This window comes from Anomaloglossus baeobatrachus, chromosome 8 (genome assembly GCF_048569485.1).
Source record: "Anomaloglossus baeobatrachus isolate aAnoBae1 chromosome 8, aAnoBae1.hap1, whole genome shotgun sequence".
In the NCBI taxonomy this organism is placed as follows: domain Eukaryota; kingdom Metazoa; phylum Chordata; class Amphibia; order Anura; family Aromobatidae; genus Anomaloglossus; species Anomaloglossus baeobatrachus.
Genome location: NC_134360.1, coordinates 51,686,092 through 51,706,182, shown reverse-complemented (window position 1 = coordinate 51,706,182; position 20,091 = coordinate 51,686,092). Strand labels below are relative to the sequence as shown.

Genomic DNA, 20,091 nt, shown 5'->3' with positions numbered 1-20,091 from the left:
CTGTCTCTTTCCAGGTCTGTCTCTTTCCAGGTCTGTCTCTTTCCAGGTCTGTCTCTTTCCAGGTCTGTCTCTATTTCTCTGTCTCTTTCCCCGTCTTTCTCTATAAAGGTCTGTGTCTTTCCCCATCTATCTTTGTCTCTATGGCTGTTTCTTCCTTCCCTGTCTGCCTGTCTCTGTCCCTGTCTGCCTGTCTCTGTCCCTGTCTGCCTGTCTCTGTCCCTGTCTGCATGTCGGTCTGTCTCTTTCCAGGTCTGTCTCTTTCCAGGTCTGTCTCTTTCCAGGTCTGTCTCTTTCCAGGTCTGTCTCTTTCCAGGTCTGTCTCTTTCCAGGTCTGTCTCTTTCCAGGTCTGTCTCTTTCCAGGTCTGTCTCTATTTCTCTGTCTCTTTCCCCGTCTTTCTCTATAAAGGTCTGTGTCTTTCCCCATCTATCTTTGTCTCTATGGCTGTTTCTTCCTTCCCTGTCTGCCTGTCTCTGTCCCTGTCTGCCTGTCTCTGTCCCTGTCTGCCTGTCTCTGTCCCTGTCTGCCTGTCTCTGTCCCTGTCTGCATGTCGGTCTGTCTCTTTCCAGGTCTGTCTCTTTCCAGGTCTGTCTCTTTCCAGGTCTGTCTCTTTCCAGGTCTGTCTCTTTCCAGGTCTGTCTCTTTCCAGGTCTGTCTCTTTCCAGGTCTGTCTCTTTCCAGGTCTGTCTCTTTCCAGGTCTGTCTCTTTCCAGGTCTGTCTCTTTCCAGGTCTGTCTCTTTCCAGGTCTGTCTCTTTCCAGGTCTGTCTCTTTCCAGGTCTGTCTCTGTCTGTCTCTTTCACCGTCTGTCTCTCTCTCCCTGTCTGTCTCTCTGTCTGTCTCGCTCTGTCTCCCCACCGACATCTTATTACCTCACATATAAGCTTCTTATACTATGAATGTCTTTTGTTCCTATAACAACCAATCACAGCTCCTACTAATAACCTGTAGTTCCAGGCTCCATTTACTTTAATGGAGGCATGTTTTTTGGAGCGTAACTGGAAAACACAGGGTTAAATTTTCCTGTCAAAACATAGTCTACGATGTTCCCTGGGTCACATGAGGTGTCTGTGCAAAATTTTGTGATTTTAAATGCGACGGTGCGGATACACTTTTTCCCCATTATGTAGAAAGGGGCAAAATTGATTGGTAAATTGGAATGCGTGGGGTTAAAATTTCACTTCACAACATAGCCTATGACACTCTCGGGGTCCAGACGTGTGAGTGTGCAAAATTTTGTGGCTGTAGCTGCGACGGTGCAGATGCCAATCCCGGACACACACACACACACATACATACATACATACACACACACACATACACATTGAGCTTTATATATTACATAATACTGTCCCTATGTACAAGAATATAACTACTATAATACTGTCCCTATGTACAAGAATATAACTACTATAATACTGCACCTATATACAAGAATATAACTACTATAATACTGTCCCTATGTACAAGAATATAACTACTATAATACTGCACCTATATACAAGAATATAACTACTATAATACTGTCCCTATGTACAAGAATATAACTACTATAATACTGCACCTATATACAAGAATAAAACTACTATAATACTGCCCCTATGTACAAGAATAAAACTACTATAACACTGCCTCCTATGTACAAGAATATAACTACTATAATACTGCACTTATGTACAAGAATAAAACTACTATAATACTGCCCCTATGTACAAAAATATAACTACTATAATACTGCCCCTATGTACAAGAATATAACTACTATAATACTGCCCCTATGTACAAGAATATAACGACTATAATACTGTCCCTATGTACGAGAATATAACTACTATAATACTGCCCCTATGTACGAGAATATAACTACTATAATACTGTCTCTATGTATAAGAATATAACTACTATAATACTGCCCCTATGTACAAGAATATAACTGCTATAATATTGCCCCTATGTACAAGAATATAACTGCTATAATATTGCCCCTATGTACAAGAATATAACTGCTATAATACTGCTCCTATGTACAAGAATATAACTGCTATAATACTGCTTCTATAAAAGAGAGTATAACCTAGTACAATTATATGGCCTTTAAAGTATAAGTCAAAAATTTCTATTAAACTATAATCTTTTGTATCTCTTCGTGGTTAGATTGTGTTACTTATAAGGTACCATTTCATTTCTGCTCTTTGATGAGATATTGACGTGGTACTGGAAGCAGCTGTCTGAGAAGGTTTGGACGGGTTTGGTCCAGTGTAGTCCTTTCCCGTCTGCTTTCAGGTTCTGGACAGGAGGGATCGTCTCTGGAATGAGAAGAAACTGTAGATGATATTACGCATGTTGCACTTTCGTCTGTCAGATCTGAGGAGTCCCCGGTGTGAGCTCAGCACCATCGGATCGCATCACATTGAGGTTTGGGTTCACCCCTCGTCTGCAGTTTCTGGCATTTGTTGTCTCTCACCTATCTCTGTCGATTCGTACATCTTCTCCATCGCCTTGATCTTGAGGCTCCTGCTTGTCCCATTAATGTGAACCACAATCCATGGCACACTGCTTTTGGAGAGGTCAATATAGGGAATGATACACCCGGTCCGTTTCCGTCCCGCCGGCTCCGTGACGTAGTTCTTACACCTTTCAATGCTGTTGCTATGCCTACAAGAGATCATGTACCAAGAAGTTTAACGTATGAGGCTGCGTCATGTACAGGGAACATCCGAGGATAAAAACAAATAGGCAAGTGCCCTGCAGTAAGAAGCTAAACAGATCTGGAGCGACCACCATTTTCCTCAGCAGCGCAACACATCTCCTTCACATAGAGATGATCAGGTTGTAGATTGTGGCCTGCGGATTTGTTGGTCCGCTCCTCTTCAGTGGCTGCAAAGTTGTTGGATATTGGCAGGAACTTGAACACGCAGTTGTATACGCCAATCCAGAGCCACAATCATTCTCAATGGGTGGCCTGTCCGGTGAGTATGCTGATGTGACGCCCCTGGACTATCAGGTCGTCACAGGGTATTGCACAATCTGCCCTCCCGTGCAGTATCCACCTCCTTCTTGGTTATGGGTCCCAAACTTCATGGTGTTGCCTACATCAGCTGATTAAAATCCTAGGTACGCTCTGCACCACACCCACCAGATGCACCAGTGGCCGACCTGAGTGGAATAGGGTCGCCCACTTGGGGGGTTAGTTAGGGGAGGTCAGGAGAAGGGAGAAGTAGTTTGGAAGTGAAGGAGAGAGGAGGTCAGGAGCCGGGCTCCTTGGAAGCTATTTAGGTAGCAGACGGTGGTCTGGGCTTAGAGGAGGTGGCCCTCCGGTCGCAGGGGATCGTGACAAGGGGCACGGAACTGTCGAGGAGGACAGCCGGCGGCCTTGCACCATCACCGGGCTGGGACTAGGGCACGACAGGGTAAGTGGACCCTAGGTCAGGGAGTAGCTTCAGGCAACCTGACAATTTACCCGACGAGAACGGAGCCTTCAAGATCCGCTCTCCACCCGCTCCAAAATTGGGGTACTAGCGCAACGAGGGGGTTAGGACTTTCCACTCAAACGGTCCAGAAAATCCCAAGCGTGAACCCTGAGAGCAAGCTCCCTCACTTAGCCATAATGGGGAGCGGGACCCAGCAAGTTTCACACTACCGGGGCCAACAGAGAAATAAACTTAGTGCCAGGAGGCTGGTCACGAATCACCAGGCAGCACCATTGGGGACAGGACCCGAACTAGCTCCCTTCAGCGGCAGCGGTAGCCAGAACTTTGGGTTACCCAGTTGTCGGTGTCAGCTTTATGGACTGAGTGAGTACGCAAGTGACCCCTTCGCACCCAACGGCACTCCCCAACTACCATCACCGAGTCCCGGGGCATCCCCCCTACCCGTGGAGGGCTCTAACATCTGGCTGCCCCACTCCATCACCCCCGGGTACTCCCAACTGCAGCGGTGGTACCCCAATTACCACATACCACGGGTGGCGTCACGAACTCTAACACAATCCCCTGTAAATACCCCCTTCATTTGAATGGCCGCACGACCCCCGGGTCCGGACACCCCACGAACCCCCGCGGATCCGGATCCGAGCAGCCCGGTTGCTGACACGGGGGCGGCACACTGATATACAAGACCTGGGGTGTTTTCAGCTTCCACGAATTGTGTACAGATCCTTGCACCATGGGGCCGTCCATTATCAGCTGTAAAATGAGGTGATGGTCGTGGATTAGGCTCAACAATGGCCTCAGGATCTCATCATGTATCTCTGTGCATTCAGAATGGCATCAATAAAATGCACCAGTGTTCATTGTCCATAACATACTCCTGCCCATACCATAACTGTGCTGCCCCCATGTCCACAGCAGCCGGGCTGCTCGGATCCGGACCCGCTGTGTGGCTTGAGAGATCCTCAGGACCCAGGGGTCACACGGACATGCCGAATGAAAAGAGGGACGTAGTTTTATGGCCTTGACCGTATTCGGTTCGTGACGCCACCCACGGTGTGTGGTGAAGTGGGACCCCTAGTGGTGCGAAACGGTACCGTCGTCCTCGTGCTCCCCTCCCTGCATTCCCTCATGTCCGTCTCACCTGTCAGCATTAAAAAATAAAATAGTCCTAGTTTATCGGTGAGTGCTGCCCTGTCTCTCTTTGTTCTATGGTGAAGTGGGACACCACCGCTGCTGTTGTGGGATACCCGGGGGAGATGTACTGGAAGCCGGATGTTAAGCCCTCCGTGGGTAGGGATGGGCCCAGTGTCTCTGTGCAGGGTATGGCGATGGCAGGGGCTTCCGCGCCCTGATGGACCAGAGGATGTTTGGTTACTCACAGTTAAATGAATCACACGAGTCTTTTGGTAAACCAAGATGCTGGTGGCCGGCCGCCACGGTCGGTTGTACTCTGGTCCCCCACCCAGGCTGGTGGTTGCCGTCTTTTTCCTCTGCACTGTGTTTGCTTGTGTTGGACTTCCCGGTATGGAACACGGGAGTCCGCTCCCGGCTTGTTGTGTGCCTGAGGAGCCGTGCCCATCTGACGCTGACCCGTGGTATATACAGGCCCTGGCGGTGGTCCTATTCCTCTCTGTGGTTGGTTGTCTACTTTTCAGGACTTAGGTTGGGGCAGGACCTATAATCCTGCCCTAAATCGGTTAATTAGCTAGGCCGTTGGTGCCGGTCCTGGCTTCAGGGTCCGAGTACCCCCTCTGTGCACGGTTTCCGGTCGGGTCTCCGGTGTCGGTACCGGCGGGCTGCAACCTTGCTCCGGTCCTCCACGGATCTGCCGAGCCGTCTTCCCGTCTCCTGCTGACGGAGACCACCGTCTGCCACCCAGCCAAGGTACCAGGGCTCCGACCCTGGCACCGTCCAACTTGAACTTCTCCTCCGCTGGAGCTACACCTAGCTCCAGGCTCCACTCCTCTCAACTTGAACTACAACTTAATCTGTTTGTTTTCCTGCCCCGGGCTGTCTAGACCCCTAGGTGGGCGGGAAAACCTGGTCCCGCCCACTGGTGTGCCTGTCTTGCCCTGAGGGTGGTGACTAGGATTTCAGGTCAGCTGTAAGTGACCTAGGTGAGGGAAGGTGTTGTGCGGGGGCCTATTGTGTGACGACCTGGTTTTGCCAGGGCGTCACATTCCCCCTTGGTTTAATACAGACCGTCCGCGGGCTGTCCGACCACCAACATTTATTTAACAGGAACTGAAAATAGAAAAAGAACATTTTACAAGCATAATAACAGTGGTACATTTGTTTTTCTTCCCTTACGGGAGGCACTTTTCTTAAACGTTACACATTCAAAACCGGGACGGGACGGACCGGGTCCTTCTCACCTCACCCCCACCCAAAACAACCTGCCCCCTGGTGCCACCGCTAGACACTGGTGCGCACCCCTTGCCCAAGTCCCGGACAGGTCAGGGTGTTGCCCTTACGGGCCGGGTAAAAAGCTCCTTACCCGGCAGTCTTTTTCTCAAGGGCTTCACGTCTAGGGGACCCCTGACCCGAAGGGTAGTCACCGGTTTTGGTGGTGACTGGTCCTCGGCCGACTCTACCGCAGGCCCTTCCTCCAACCAGCCTCTCCAGAAACTGCAGCATCAGGGACTATTTACAAGGCCCAATCGTTTTTGGGTTGGCCTGCCAGTTCACGGCCATAGTCCATTTTTAAACTTTTTCAAACTGGAACTTCAAACGGATAACAGTCCCAACGGGCACTTGCACTGAGGGTAGCCGGGGTTTCCACTACCACTGCTGCCCTGCAGGTGCATCCCGGCTGCGCCTCAGCTGGGACTGGGAACTGGGGAGTGGTCGGCGTCTCAGCTGCTACCGACTTCCAGTCGGGCGCCGCCTCTGCTGCGGCAGGGCGGACTGCCGGAGCCGTCATCGTGGTTGTGGCCTGGCTCGGGACCGGAGGGGACTTCTTCCGGGCTTTAGTCTGGTGTGGAGCTGGTACAGGTGCTGGGGCGGTGGCGTGCTCGCGGCCTGAGGATTCTGCTGGCGGGTTCTCACGGGCAGATGGAACGGGTACCGCTGCCGTGACTTGTGGCAGCCGACCGAGCAGGGTGTCGGTAAGAGGTACGGGCAGCGTGGCGGACGGCGGCAGACCGCCCCCCTCAGCCTGATGGGCTGGTCCCGGTGGGACATAGGGGCGTGGGTCGCTTACCCGCTCCTCCGAGGTCGCCTCCACTTCACGGTCCCGAACGGCTGCAGCCAACTCCGCCGTCCATCGCTTCAGCAATAGGTTATCTTGAGTCTGGATCCGGCGGCACATGTGTTCGTTCTGGGCTTCCACCCAATCGGCTGTTCCGGGCACGGGTCCCTCCACGGCTGGCTTGCCAGACTGGTCTGCCATCTTTCTCTCTCGGTGTCCACGAACAAAAGGGTAGCAGAGTCCTGGCGTCTCTGCCCTTTATCTGCTCGGGTCACATGCTGCAGATTCTTCACCCGCCTCCCCTTGGTCTTTTGCAAGCACTCCCTTGTGCGGCAGGTTCGTTTTGTTTTCAGCCTCAGGGTGCTGTTTCCTTCCGGCCGTATTCCCAGGGGGCGGGGCTTCAGCTTCACGCTCTTTCTCGGGGGAGAAGACGCTGGGCTGTAGTTTTTCGCACCTAAAAATGGCGGCAAAAATGGCGACTTCTGAAAAAAAACGGATCACCGCTGACTGTCCAATTCAAGGTGCACTTCCACCAGGTAGGTGGATGGGTTTGAATTCTGTTCGTGACGCCAAGTTTCGGGGTGTGCCGCCCCCGTGCCAGCAGCCGGCTGCTCGGATCCGGACCCGCTGTGTGGCTCGAGGGATCCTCCGGACCCGGGGGCCATGTGGACACGCCGAATGAAAAGGGGGACGTAGTTGTACGGCCTTGACCGTATTCGGTTCATGACGCCACCCACGGTGTGTGGTGAAGTGGGACACCACCGCTGCACTTGTAGGATACCCGGGGGAGATGTAATGGCAGCCAGATGTTAACCCCTCCGTGGGTAGGGATGGTTGCCCCGGGGCCCAGTGTCTCTGTGCAGGGTATGGCAATGGCAGGGACTTGCGCGCCCGGGTGGACCAGGGGATGTTTGGTTACTCACAGTTAAATGAATCACACGACTCTTTTGGTAAACCAAGGTGCTGGTGGCCGGCCACCGCGGCCGGTTATACTCTGGTCCCCCACCCGGGTTGGTGGTTGCCGTCTTTTTCCTTTGCACTGTGTTTGCTTGTGTTGGACTTCCTGGTATGGAACACGGGAGTCCGCTCCCGGCTTGCTGTGTGCCTGAGGAGCCGTGCCCGTCTGACGCTGACCCGTGGGATCTACAGGCCCTGGCGGTGGCCCTATCGCTCACTGTGGGTGGTTGTCTACTTTTCGGGACTTATAATCCTTCCCTCAATCGGTTAATTAGCTAGGCCGTTGGTGCCGGTCCTGGCTTCAGGGTCCGAGTACCCCCTCTGTGCACGGTTTCCGGTCGGGTCTCCGGTGTCGGTACCGGCGGGCTCCAACCCTGTCCTGGTCCTCCTCGGATCTGCCGAGCTGTCTTTCCGTCTCCTGCTGACGGAGACCACCGTCTGCCACCCAGCCAAGGTACCAGGGCTCCGACCCTGGCACCGTCCAACTTGACCTTCTCCTCCGCTGGAGCTACACCTAGCTCCAGCCTCCACTCCTCTCAACTTAAACTACAACTTAATCTGTTTGTTTTCCTACCCCGGGCTGTCTAGACCCCTAGTTGGGCATTCCCTAACCGCCTGGTCCCACCCACTGGTGTGCCTGACTTGCCGTTTCAGGTCGGCTGTATGTCACCTAGGTGAGGGAAGGTGTTGGGTGGGGGCCTATTGTGTGACTACCTGGTTTTGCCAGGGCGTCACATAACCCCACCGCCACCATGAGCCACTCCATTCACAGCACTGACATCAGCAAACCGCTCACCCATAGGACGCCATACACACAGTCTGCCATCTGCCCTGTACAGGGAAAACCGGGATTCATCCGTGAAGTGAAAGTGAAGTGAAGTGTGGGGGTCCTGGGCTGGTGTGGTCACACGTGGTCGGTGGTTGTGAGGCCGGCTGGATGTTCGGCCAAATTCTCTGAAACTCCTTTGGAGACGACTTATGGTACAGAACATTCAATTCACCGGTAACATCTCTGGTGGCCATTCCTGCAGTCAGCAGCCAACTGCACACTCCCTCATAGCTTGTGACATCTGTGGCATTGTGCTGTGTGATAAAAATGCATATGTTAGAGCGGCCTTTTATTGTGGCTAGCCTAAAGCTGGTGTCACACTAAGCGACAGCGACAACGACGTCGCTGTTACGTCACCATTTTCGGTGACGTAACAGCGACCTTGTAAGTCGCTGTTATGATCGCTGCTTAGCTGTCAAACAGCAGAAGCAGCGATCATAACGTCGCTGTGCTACATGTGCAGAGAGCAGGGAGCCGCGCTTAGCGCTGGCTCCTTGCTCTCCTAGGTACAGTACACATCGGGTTAATTAACCCGATGTGTGCTGCAGCTACATGTCACAGTGCAGAGAGCAAGGAGCCGCGCACACTGCTTAGCGCTGGCTCCTTGCTCTCCTTGCTACAGTATACATCGGGTTAATTACCCGATGTGTACTGCAGCTGTGTCGCCCTGGGCAAGCCAGGGGACACAGATAACAACACCACTACACCCCACACCCCAGGTAGACACACCTGCTAACCAGAAATCCTTGTTGCCTCCCTCCAGGAGTCTGTGATGCACACCAGGGGGTGGGCCAGGCGGTTGGCTCCGCCCACCAAGGAGCTCACAACTCTGGAGGCAGGAAGTTATCAGGCAGAAAGCTCAGGGAGGAGGAGGAGAACTGTCAGGGACATGAACGAGTGAACAGCAGAGTAGCCCAGGCAGGGGCTAGAGTAAACAACAAGAAGTGAAAGTGAAGGAAAGGAAAGTGGAACAGGAGGAAAGCAAGAAGTGGTGACAGCGCAGAGAGAGTGCAAAGCCTGAGAGCCCAGCTGTGTGTAGGGCTAGAACAGCAAGGTCAGCGACGGCGGTGACTGTCCGGAGTGGGACAGTTCGGAAGTTCCTGGAAGGACCCCGTTGGCTGTGTGCCCGGTGGTCTGGAGCAGTGTTCCGAAGGACAGTCAGCACCAGGGCAGGGGCCTCTCGGACCCCGGCAAGGCTAGGAGTCGCCCAATTTGCCGAATCCGTCAGTGAAGGGGACGCAGATCCCCCAACAACAAAGTCCCGATTGACGGCAACAGCCCGACCATTAACGGGGAGACGCCGCCACCGCCAAGGCACCAGTTTCCCCAGGGCCAGCGCCTGCGGGCAAAGTGTAGAGCTCCTCCGGCCCAGATTGCAGTCGGGGAGCGGGTAACCGGAGGGAATCCACCGATACCACCAGACCACACAGGTGCAAGGAAGAGAGAAGTCACCGTCACCTACCGGGAGTGCAGGTGCAGCCGTCTGTGGGACCGTCCTACCAGCCGTTGGTTTACCGTACAAACTGTGTCCGTGTCAGGCTGAGTGAGTACCATAGTGCCGCAAGGCACAGCGCTGCCCCCGCGTCCCTGCGCCCTCCAGGCCCTACACCTTGCATCTCTTCACCGGGCCCCGGGATCACCAACCCCTACCCACGGAGGGGCAACACAACACCTGGCTGCTCCCATCACCATCCCCGGGACCCCCACACTGAGCAGCGGTGGTGCCATCACCACAACCGTGGGTGGCGTCACGAACTATAATCCCAACAAACACCCCCTTTTCACTCACGGGCGAGGAGTGTCGCTCGAGACACCCCGGGATCCGGCCCGCAGCTCGAGCCACCAGGAGCAACTGCCGGACCCGAGCAGAAGGGGTGAGCGCGGTGTGCTGACACCCTCCTCCCCGCCCGCGACGACCTGGCGTCACGAACAGGATCTTACCGCTCTGCCGTCAGGTAGAGGTGCGCCTTGTTACCGCCGGAGACATCCGGCAGAAAATTTTCAGAAGCCGCCATCTTTGGCGCGAAAAGTTCCCGCTCGAGCGTCTTCTCGAGCAGTAGAAGCGCGAAGGCCAAAACCCCGCCCCGAGAGAGGAGGGGCCGGAAAGAGCTAAGGGGGACGCGATGGCGGCTGGCGGCATGTAGTCGCCGCTATAAAAGCAAGGACGCCAGGACCTTGCCAGAATACCGTTCCTGGAACCAAACAGTGGAGATACCATGTGGATGCCGTCCCGAAACACCGTGGCCCCCGCACCGGGAACCGCAGCGTGGGTGGAGATTCGGACCGCGCAACTCCACCTAAGGCTGCAGGTCAAGATGCAGCTCCTCATGGAGGAGTGGGAGACCGACATGGCGGACGTTGTGGCAGCCGTGCGGAGACGCGAGGAGAGAGCGGAGGAAGGGAGGGTGAGTGACCCACGCCCCTATGTCCCGGAGGGACCGGTCGCTGCGGCTGAGGGACCCGGTCCAAGCCCTCTCCCCCCGTTGCCTCCTTCGCCACCCGTATCGGAGGCCGTGACCCCGCCACTAGGCCCGCTACCACCGCAACCGGTAGCGATACCCAGACCGTCCGCCCCGGCGGACCGACCTGTAGCCGGAGCCCGAAGCAAACCGGAGGCATTGCCATGGAAGGCCCCGAAGATTGTGCCAGAGACAGTCCCCGAGCAGTTCCCCGAGCCGGAGCCGATGACCCGCTCCGAGCCGAAGGCCCAACTGCGGAAAGCCCCTGTGCCCATCCCCCACACCTCGGCTGAGGTGGCGCCGGGTTGTTGCTGCAAGGCAGCGCCCAAGGCCATGACACCGCGGGATACGCCGCCCACCTTTCTGACAGTGGGTAACGTACTGGATGTCCCGCGGGGCTCAACCCGTGCGCCGGAGCCATACTGGGACAGGGAGCCGACCAAGCTGGGCCTGGAAATCGCGGAGAGGGAGCGAAGAAAAGCCGAGCTGGTAGCCCGATCCATCCGGGAAAAGGAGAACCTGCGGCAAGCGACCTTCCGTGTCCGGGGCCCGTTCTACGAGGGGCAGGTGCGGCGCTTCGATATCCGCCGGGGCTACGGGTTCATATACGAACCGGGCCTGGAGGCCGAGGTGTTTGTAGCCCGGCGGGATGTGCATGCCCATCTGCCCGAGGAGCATCCTGGCCGCAACCTAATACCAGGGGACATGGTGCGTTACACTCGGCACTGCGGAGAGAGGGGGTGGTTTGCCCTGGACGTAAAGCTGAAGGGCAGCCCGGAGAGCAAGGTGAGCTCTGCACCCCCTCCCTCGGAGGAAGCAGCAGCAGGACCGGAGTAGGGCAGCGGATGCCCGTTGCACCGTCCCCCGTTGGGACCACCACTGAGTTATTTGTTTGAAGTTTTTGAAAGTTCTGCAATGATGAAAGATGATTACCCGAGTTTGTTACCTGATTTGCTGCAGTGATTTGCAACCGGCAGGAGCCGGCACCGTTGTCCCCGTGGGGACCGTTAAAAGTTTAAAAATGCATGGGAACTATCCATGGACAAGCCCGTGAACTCTGCAGGGCAACCACAAACGTTAGTGGCTTGTAAATATGTTGGGTACCGTTACCGTTTCCGCAATGCCGCCTCCGGAGAGGCAGGTTGGAGGGAGGGCCCTGAGCAGAGCAGGCCAGGGCCCAGCCACCAAAGGGACCGGTGGCTACCCTCTGGAGGGAAGGACAGATCCCGCTCGGGTGACTTGTGCTGGACTGTGGGTCAAGGGGTGCTGCCTGGGTTTTAGGGGCAGCATCAGGGCCAGGTTGCTTGGGTGGGAGAGAGCGGAAACCGTGACCGTACACCGTTGAAACGTTTAAAGTAAATGTGCCTCCCGTCTTGGGAAGAGTTGATTAAAAATGTTATTTATGTTTGATTAACCCTTGTTATCCCCTTTTACAGAAAAATAAAACCGGTGTAGGACGGCAGCCCGCGGACGGTCTGCATTTTGCTAAGGGGGAATGTGTCGCCCTGGGCAAGCCAGGGGACACAGATAACAACACCACTACACCCCACACTCCAGGTAGGCACACCTGCTAACCAGAAATCCTTGTTGCCTCCCTCCAGGAGTCTGTGATGCACACCAGGGGGTGGGCCAGGCGGTTGGCTCCGCCCACCAAGGAGCTCACAACTCTGGAGGCAGGAAGTTATCAGGCAGAAAGCTCAGGGAGGAGGAGGAGAACTGTCAGGGACATGAACGAGTGAACAGCAGAGTAGCCCAGGCAGGGGCTAGAGTAAACAACAAGAAGTGAAAGTGAAGGAAAGGAAAGTGGAACAGGAGGAAAGCAAGAAGTGGTGACAGCGCAGAGAGAGTGCAAAGCCTGAGAGCCCAGCTGTGTGTAGGGCTAGAACAGCAAGGTCAGCGACGGCGGTGACTGTCCGGAGTGGGACAGTTCGGAAGTTCCTGGAAGGACCCCGTTGGCTGTGTGCCCGGTGGTCTGGAGCAGTGTTCCGAAGGACAGTCAGCACCAGGGCAGGGGCCTCTCGGACCCCGGCAAGGCTAGGAGTCGCCCAATTTGCCGAATCCGTCAGTGAAGGGGACGCAGATCCCCCAACAACAAAGTCCCGATTGACGGCAACAGCCCGACCATTAACGGGGAGACGCCGCCACCGCCAAGGCACCAGTTTCCCCAGGACCAGCGCCTGCGGGCAAAGTGTAGTGCTCCTCCGGCCCAGATTGCAGTCGGGGAGCGGGTAACCGGAGGGAATCCACCGATACCACCAGACCACACAGGTGCAAGGAAGAGAGAAGTCACCGTCACCTACCGGGAGTGCAGGTGCAGCCGTCTGTGGGACCGTCCTACCAGCCGTTGGTTTACCGTACAAACTGTGTCCGTGTCAGGCTGAGTGAGTACCATAGTGCCGCAAGGCACAGCGCTGCCCCCGCGTCCCTGCGCCCTCCAGGCCCTACACCTTGCATCTCTTCACCGGGCCCCGGGATCACCAACCCCTACCCACGGAGGGGCAACACAACACCTGGCTGCTCCCATCACCATCCCCGGGACCCCCACACTGAGCAGCGGTGGTGCCATCACCACAACCGTGGGTGGCGTCACGAACTATAATCCCAACAAACACCCCCTTTTCACTCACGGGCGAGGAGTGTCGCTCGAGACACCCCGGGATCCGGCCCGCAGCTCGAGCCACCAGGAGCAACTGCCGGACCCGAGCAGAAGGGGTGAGCGCGGTGTGCTGACACCCTCCTCCCCGCCCGCGAGACAGCCACATGTCACAGTGCAGGAGCCGGCACTAGCAGCAAGAGCGGAGGAGGCTGGTAACCAGCGTAAACATCGGGTAACCAGGGAAAGGTCTTCCCTTGGTTACCCGATGTTTACGCTGGTTACAGCTTACCGCAGCTGCCAGTGCCGGCTCCTGATCGCTTCATTTCGTCGCTCTCTCGCTGTCACACACAGCGAGGTGTGTGTCACAGCGGGAGAGTGACGACCAAAAAAGGAAGCAGGACATTCAGCAACGACCGGCGACCTCACAGCAGGGGCCAGGTCGTTGCTGGATGTCACACACAGCGACAGCGACGGGACGTCGCTGCAACGTCACAGAAAATGGTGACGTAGCAGCGACGTCGTTGTCGTCGTCGTTATGTGTGACACCAGCTTAAGGCGCACCTTTGCAATAATCATGCTGGCCTGACTAAGGCACACCTGTGCAATAATCATGCTGTCCTATCAATATCATGATATGCCACACCTGTGAGGTGGATGGATTGTCTTGTCAAAGGAGAAGACGTGATCACTAACACAGATTTAGACCAATTTGTGATCAATATTTGAGAAAAAGGCCTTTGTGTAAATAGAAAAAGTCTTAGATCTTAGAGTCATGAGAAATGAGAGGAAAACCGTTGTGTTTATATTTTTGTTTGGTGTATTTACTTACTGCAGGGTATTTGTGCTGGATTTTGTCTATTAATGGCCAGAATGTGAATTTGCACCTACACATTGCACCTATACCTGCAGGTGTGTCGGCTCATTTCTTCCCCCTGTCGTGTCAACACCGGAATGTCGGAGGAAAGGGGAGACTCCTGGACGGACGATGCAATTGAATTAGGTCCAATGATGGCAGTAAGGAGCGATGTTTGTTTCTCCTGGTTGCACAGCACCGTGTGAACCCGCACATAGATTGAGTCGATGATGTGCAAAATGTATGGGGCTCTGCTGGCATTGCAATGGGAAAGTGTACCGCCCTGCGCTCGGTTGCAGCCGAGCCGCTCGGATCCGGGCTCGTTGGTTGGTGGCTTGAGCGCCTCCGGACCCGGGATCACTTCGCTCTGAAAGGGGCTGGCACTACGTAGGGGGTTAGGTTTACGGTTGGGGCCGTGGTTTTTAGCTAAGTTCGTGACACCACCCACAGGCTGTGGTGAATGTGGACACCACCGCTGCTGTTTACTAGGCACCCGGGGGAGATGTTGCGCAGCAAAGGTGTTAACCCCTCCGTGGGTAGGGGTGATGGCCCCAGGACCCGAATGGGATAGTATGTCGGTGCTGGGCGGTGCAGGGCGGTGCGCGGCCCGAGAGCACAGTTGTACTCACTATGATTGATGCACAAGAGTCTCTGGTAAACCAAGATGATGGTGGTCGGTGCCCGCAGCCGGCTGCGTCTGGTCCCCCACCCGGTTCGGTGGTCTTTGCCTTTCTCCTGCACCGTCTAGTGTGTATATAGACTGCCTTTGCTTCAGCGATGGGAGTCCGCTCCCCGGCGGTATGTGTGTCGGGAGAGCCCGTTTGCCCGCAGACGCTGGCCCGTGGGATCTCTCTGCCTGTGCAGTGGCTTTCTATCCCCCTCGGTGGGCTGTTGTCTTCAGTCGGGACTTGGGTGGGAAAGGACCTAAAGTCCAGATCTCAATCAGTGAATTAACTCAGTCCAGTTGCTTCTGGAACTCGTTTCAGGCTCTGAGTACCCCCCCGTGTGCTGCGGTTTCCAGTCGGTTCCCCGGTTCGGTACCAGCGGGCCACTATCCTGTCCCCGGTCCCTTACGGTTCCACCTGGCCGTCTTTCTGGCTCCTGCAGGCTAAGGCCACCGTCTGCCTCCTAGCCAGAGGTGACTGGGCTCCGACCCACACACCTGTTGTCAGTCTGCAGCAGACCTGGGCACAGGTCTGCTGCACTTAAATTCTCCAACTCCACTCCTCTAAACAGCCTGAACTTGACTGACTGACTACAACAACTAACTGTTTCTTACCTGCCTCAGGCCCTCTGGACGACTCGGTGGGCGTGGCCAACCGCCTGGCTCCACCCCCTGGTGTGTCCATTAAGCCCCGAGGGAGGTGACTAGGGTGTATGTGTTTGGCTAGTGTTACCTGTGTGGGACTGGTGTTATGCAAGGGCCTATCTGTGACTACCTGGCTAGTCCAGGGTGTCACATTCCCCCTTGGTTTAATACAGACCGGCCACGGGCTGTCCGACCACCACCGGTTTATTTTGAAAACTGCAAAAGAGACAACGGGAAAACATATACAATTTATATTTAACTTTTTACATTTTAAGCAGGCTTTATGGATCATCCCTTACGGGAGGCATTTTACTTTAACGTTGCAAACGGCTAAAAACATTTTTATTCAACGGGAATGGGTCCGGGTACTTTCATTTGCCCACCCAAGCAAACCTAGCCTTGATGCTGCCTCTAAGAACAGGTCAGCACACCTTTTCCCCAGTCCAGGAAACGGGTTCAGGTCAGGGTATTGCCCACAACGGGCCAGGTACAAAGTTCCATACCCAGCAGTCTCTCAGAGGACCCCTGACCCGGAGTGTTGTCACCGGTTGCCATGGTGACGGGACCTCGGCCTCCTCTGCCGCAGGCCCTTCCTCCAACCAGCCTCTCCAGAGACTGTAGGACCTGAAAGGGTGGTCTGGGATTATTTACAAGCCCAAAAGTTATTGGGTGGCCTGCAAGTTCTCGGCCTTGTTCATATAATGGGCTACAACGGGATCAGACAAAGTCCCAACGGGGACATGAACATGGTAGCCTAGCACCGCTACCTTCTTTTAACAGGCTGTGTCGGGACTGTATGGCGGGGGAGGGGACTGGGTATTGCGGCTCTCCCTCCTCTTCACATCAAGGGTGAACCAGCCCCTCTCCCCACAATGCCAGGTGTACGTAACAAGCTCACCGGGCTCCAGGTCACGGTCCGGTGACCCATCGGAATGTGGGGGTACACATCCCTCCGGGAGACAAAGATCTGGGCCTCCAGGCCGGGCTGAAAAATGAACCCCCATCCACGGCGGGAGTCAAACTGGCAGACTTGGCCTTCCCGGGTCGGGCCCCACAAACGATAGGTGGCGCTGCGGAGATTGTCTTTCTCCTTGATGGTCAGGGCTAGCACTTCAGCTTTCTGCTTCTCCCGGGCCGCGATCTCCCAGCCCAGCTGGCGCTGCTGCCGCTCCCAATATGGAGCGTCTGCCTGCTCCCTTTGCGCGGGGGTCGGGCCCAGCCGGAGCTCCCCCGTGCCGGCTATGACCGGCACCCTCCTTGGGGAACCCCGCTGTGCCACGGCCAACTCTGCTGCTTGGCAACGGCAACCCCCCGGGACCTCAGCCGAGGCCTGGGATCTGGACACGGCCAGCGTTACCTGCTGGGCCCTCTTCCGGTCGGCATCCACCTCCATCTTGGCCGGGCGGACTGCCGGGGCCTTGGGCAGCTGGGGCGCGGTCACTTCCGGGATCGGCGGATCCACCTCGGGAACGGGCATCTTCCGAGGACTGATCTTCCACGGGAGCGGGAGCGGTGCAGGCTGTACAATCGGCCGTCCGCGGGCTGCCTCTACAGGTGGGTCCTCGCAGGCGGATGGGACGGACTCCGCTGCCGGTGTCGGGGGCAGCGGACCGAGCGGGAGGCAGCGGCAACCGATACGGGTGGCGAGGGAAGCAACATGGAGGGCAGGGGCAGACCGAGTCCCTCAGCCGCGTCGGCCGGTCCCTCGGGGACATAGGGGCGTGGGTCGCTTACCCGCTGTCCAAATCTGCCTCTACTTCACGCACTCACACGGCCTCAGCTATCTCCTCCATCTCGGCCACCCATCGTTCCATCAGCAACCGCACCTGGGTTTGCAAGCGGCAACACATCAGGGTCATCCGGGCTTCCACCCACCCCGCTGTTCCAGGAGCGGGCTCTGGGATTGCGGGCTTGCCAGACGGGACGGACATGGTGCACTCTTGGAGTCCAGGAACCAAACGGGTGGCAGAGTCCTGGAGTCCCTGCCCTTTATCTTCTCGGTTACATGACACTGCGTCTTCACCCGCCCCCCCCTTCGTCTTTTCGCGGCACTCGCTTCTTCGGCCGATCAGTTTCGTTCTTCGACTGCTCGCTTTTCGGCACGGCCGTGTTCCCAGGGGCGGGGCTTCAACTCTCGCGCTCTTTTCGCGGGGAAGAAGGCTTTGGCGGGAATCTTCGCACCAAAAGATGGCGGCAAGATGGCGGATTCTGAAATTTTTCAATGGGTCACCGCTGACTTCCACTTCAAGGCGCACTTCACCAGGTAGGTGATTAGGTAAGTATCCTGTTCGTGACACCAGAAGAGTCGATGTGTACCGCCCCGCGCTCGGCTGCAGCCGAGCCGCTCGGATCCGGGCTCGTTGGTGGGTGGCTCGAGCGCCTCCGGACCCGGGATCACTTCGCTCTGAAAGGGGCTGGCACTACGTAGGGGGTTAGGTTTACGGCCGGGGCCGTGGTTTTTAGCTAAGTTCGTGACGCCACCCACGGGCTGTGGTGAATGTGGACACCACCGCTACTGTTTACTAGGCACCCGGGGGAGATGTTGCGCAGCAAAGGTGTTAACCCCTCCGTGGGTAGGGGTGATGGCCCCAGGACCCGATTGGGATGGTATGTCGGTGCTGGACGGTGCAGGGCGGTGCGCGGCCCGAGGGCACAGTTGTACTCACTATGATTGATGCACAAGAGTCTCTGGTAAACCAAGATGATGGTGGTCGGTGCCCGCAGCTGGCTGCGTCTGGTCCCCCACCCGGTTCGGTGGTCTTTGCCTTTCTCCTGCACCGTGTAGTGTGTTTGTAGACTGCCTTCGCTTCAGCAATGGGAGTCCGCTCCCCGGCGGTATGTGTGTCGGGAAAGCCCGTTTGCCCGCAGACGCTGGCCCGTGGGATCTCTCTGTCTGTGCGGTGGCTTTCTATCCCCCTCGGTGGGCTTTTGTCTTCAGTCGGGACTTGGGTGGGAAAGGACCTAAAGTCCAGACCTCAATCAGTGAGTTTACTCAGTCCAGTTGCTTCTGGACCTTGTTTCAGGGTCTGAGTACCCCCCTGTGTGCTCCGGTTTCCGAGTCGGTTCCCCGGTTCCGTACCGGCGGGCTACTACCCTGTCCCGGTCCCTTACGGTTCCACCTGGCCGTCTTCCCGGCTCCTGCAGGCTAAGGCCACCGTCTGCCTCCTAGCCAGAGGTGACTGGGCTCCGACCCACACACCTGTTGTCAGTCTGCGGCAGACCTGGGCACAGGTCTGCTGCACCTTAATTCTCCAACTCCACTCCTCTAAACAGCCTGAACTTGACTGACTGACTACAACAACTAACTGTTTGTTTCCTGCCTCAGGCCCTCTGGACTCCTCGGTGGGCGTGGTCAACTGCCTGGCTCCGCCCCCTGGTGTGTCCATTAAGCCCTGAGGGAGGTGACTAGGGTGTATGTGTTTGGCTGGTGTTACCTGTGTGGGACTGGTGTTATGCAAGGGCCTATCTGTGACTACCTGGCTAGTCCAGGGCGTCACAAAAGCTGTGACTGTCACTGGCACACTGTTTACAACAGTGTTATGGGGGCACTTTGGCTGTGAATGATAGGTGGGCAGCGTTTCTGCCTCTGTTATGCAGTGGCTGACACTATAATGAGGCACTGTTATGGAGCCGTAGTCATGGCAGTAGAATGGGACACTGTTATGGGGGCACTTGGATTGGCACTGTTTTGGAGGCACTGTTTCTTGTACTGTAATAAAGACACAATGGAAGACACTATCACGGGGACACTGTTTCTGGTACTATTATGTGTCATTTCAGCTAGCACAGCTGGGTGTTTTGGTGGGTGTAATCTATACAGTTGAAGCCAGAAGTTTCCCTCCGCTCTCTATAAAGACATCTGCAGGTTTTTCCCTCCGCTCTCTATAAAGACACATCTTCAGGTATGTCTTTATAGAGAGCGGAGGGAAAAACCTGCAGATGTGTCTTTATAGAGAGTGGAGGGAAAAACCTGCAGATGTGTCTTTATAGAGAGTGAAGGGAAACTTCTGGTTTCAACTGTATGTTAAGGGACACATGTAACCCTCTCAGCGCCTCTGCCTTGCTATGCAGCTCGCTCTCCAGATTTGGCATCCAGAAGTCTGAGTTCTGCAGACAGAGCCATATGGTGCCGCTGCCAAACTGAACTTTGTGTGGTCGTTGTGCCCCATTGTCCGCACCTCCTACCTCTGGGCTCGGCTGTGTTCACTAATATACGGGTGGAATTTTTTACTTTACTGCATTAGATTTATGTCCACTGACTACAATCCCCATTATCCCCACTACAATGATAGGATTTCTCTGTACCCGCAGTATAGGTTATACTCGGTGTCTGCCGGAGCCTTGTCCCCAGGGGTCCAGTAACAGCTGAAGGAACGTTTTCCCGATGTCTCTATGTCGATCCGACAGGATAAGTTCGTCACCGATGTTCCGTCAAGTCCTGAAGAGCAAAGGACAAAAAAACATGAGTG

The 20,091-nt window shown here is 55.8% G+C and overlaps 1 protein-coding gene across 5 annotated transcripts in view; it reads right to left on the bottom strand.

The window, feature by feature from the left end:
- IL5RA (interleukin 5 receptor subunit alpha) overlaps positions 1-20,091 on the bottom strand; it is a 121,171-nt gene that overhangs the window by 21,587 nt on the left and 79,493 nt on the right. For all 5 annotated transcript variants that reach the window (XM_075321608.1, XM_075321610.1, XM_075321609.1 and 2 more), the window contains 3 exons: positions 19,928-20,060; positions 2,463-2,653; positions 2,174-2,304 (listed from right to left, as the gene is read on the bottom strand). In XM_075321608.1, coding sequence (XP_075177723.1) covers positions 2,174-2,304; positions 2,463-2,653; positions 19,928-20,060 — 455 coding nt within the window. The remainder of the gene's footprint in view (positions 1-2,173; positions 2,305-2,462; positions 2,654-19,927; positions 20,061-20,091) is intronic.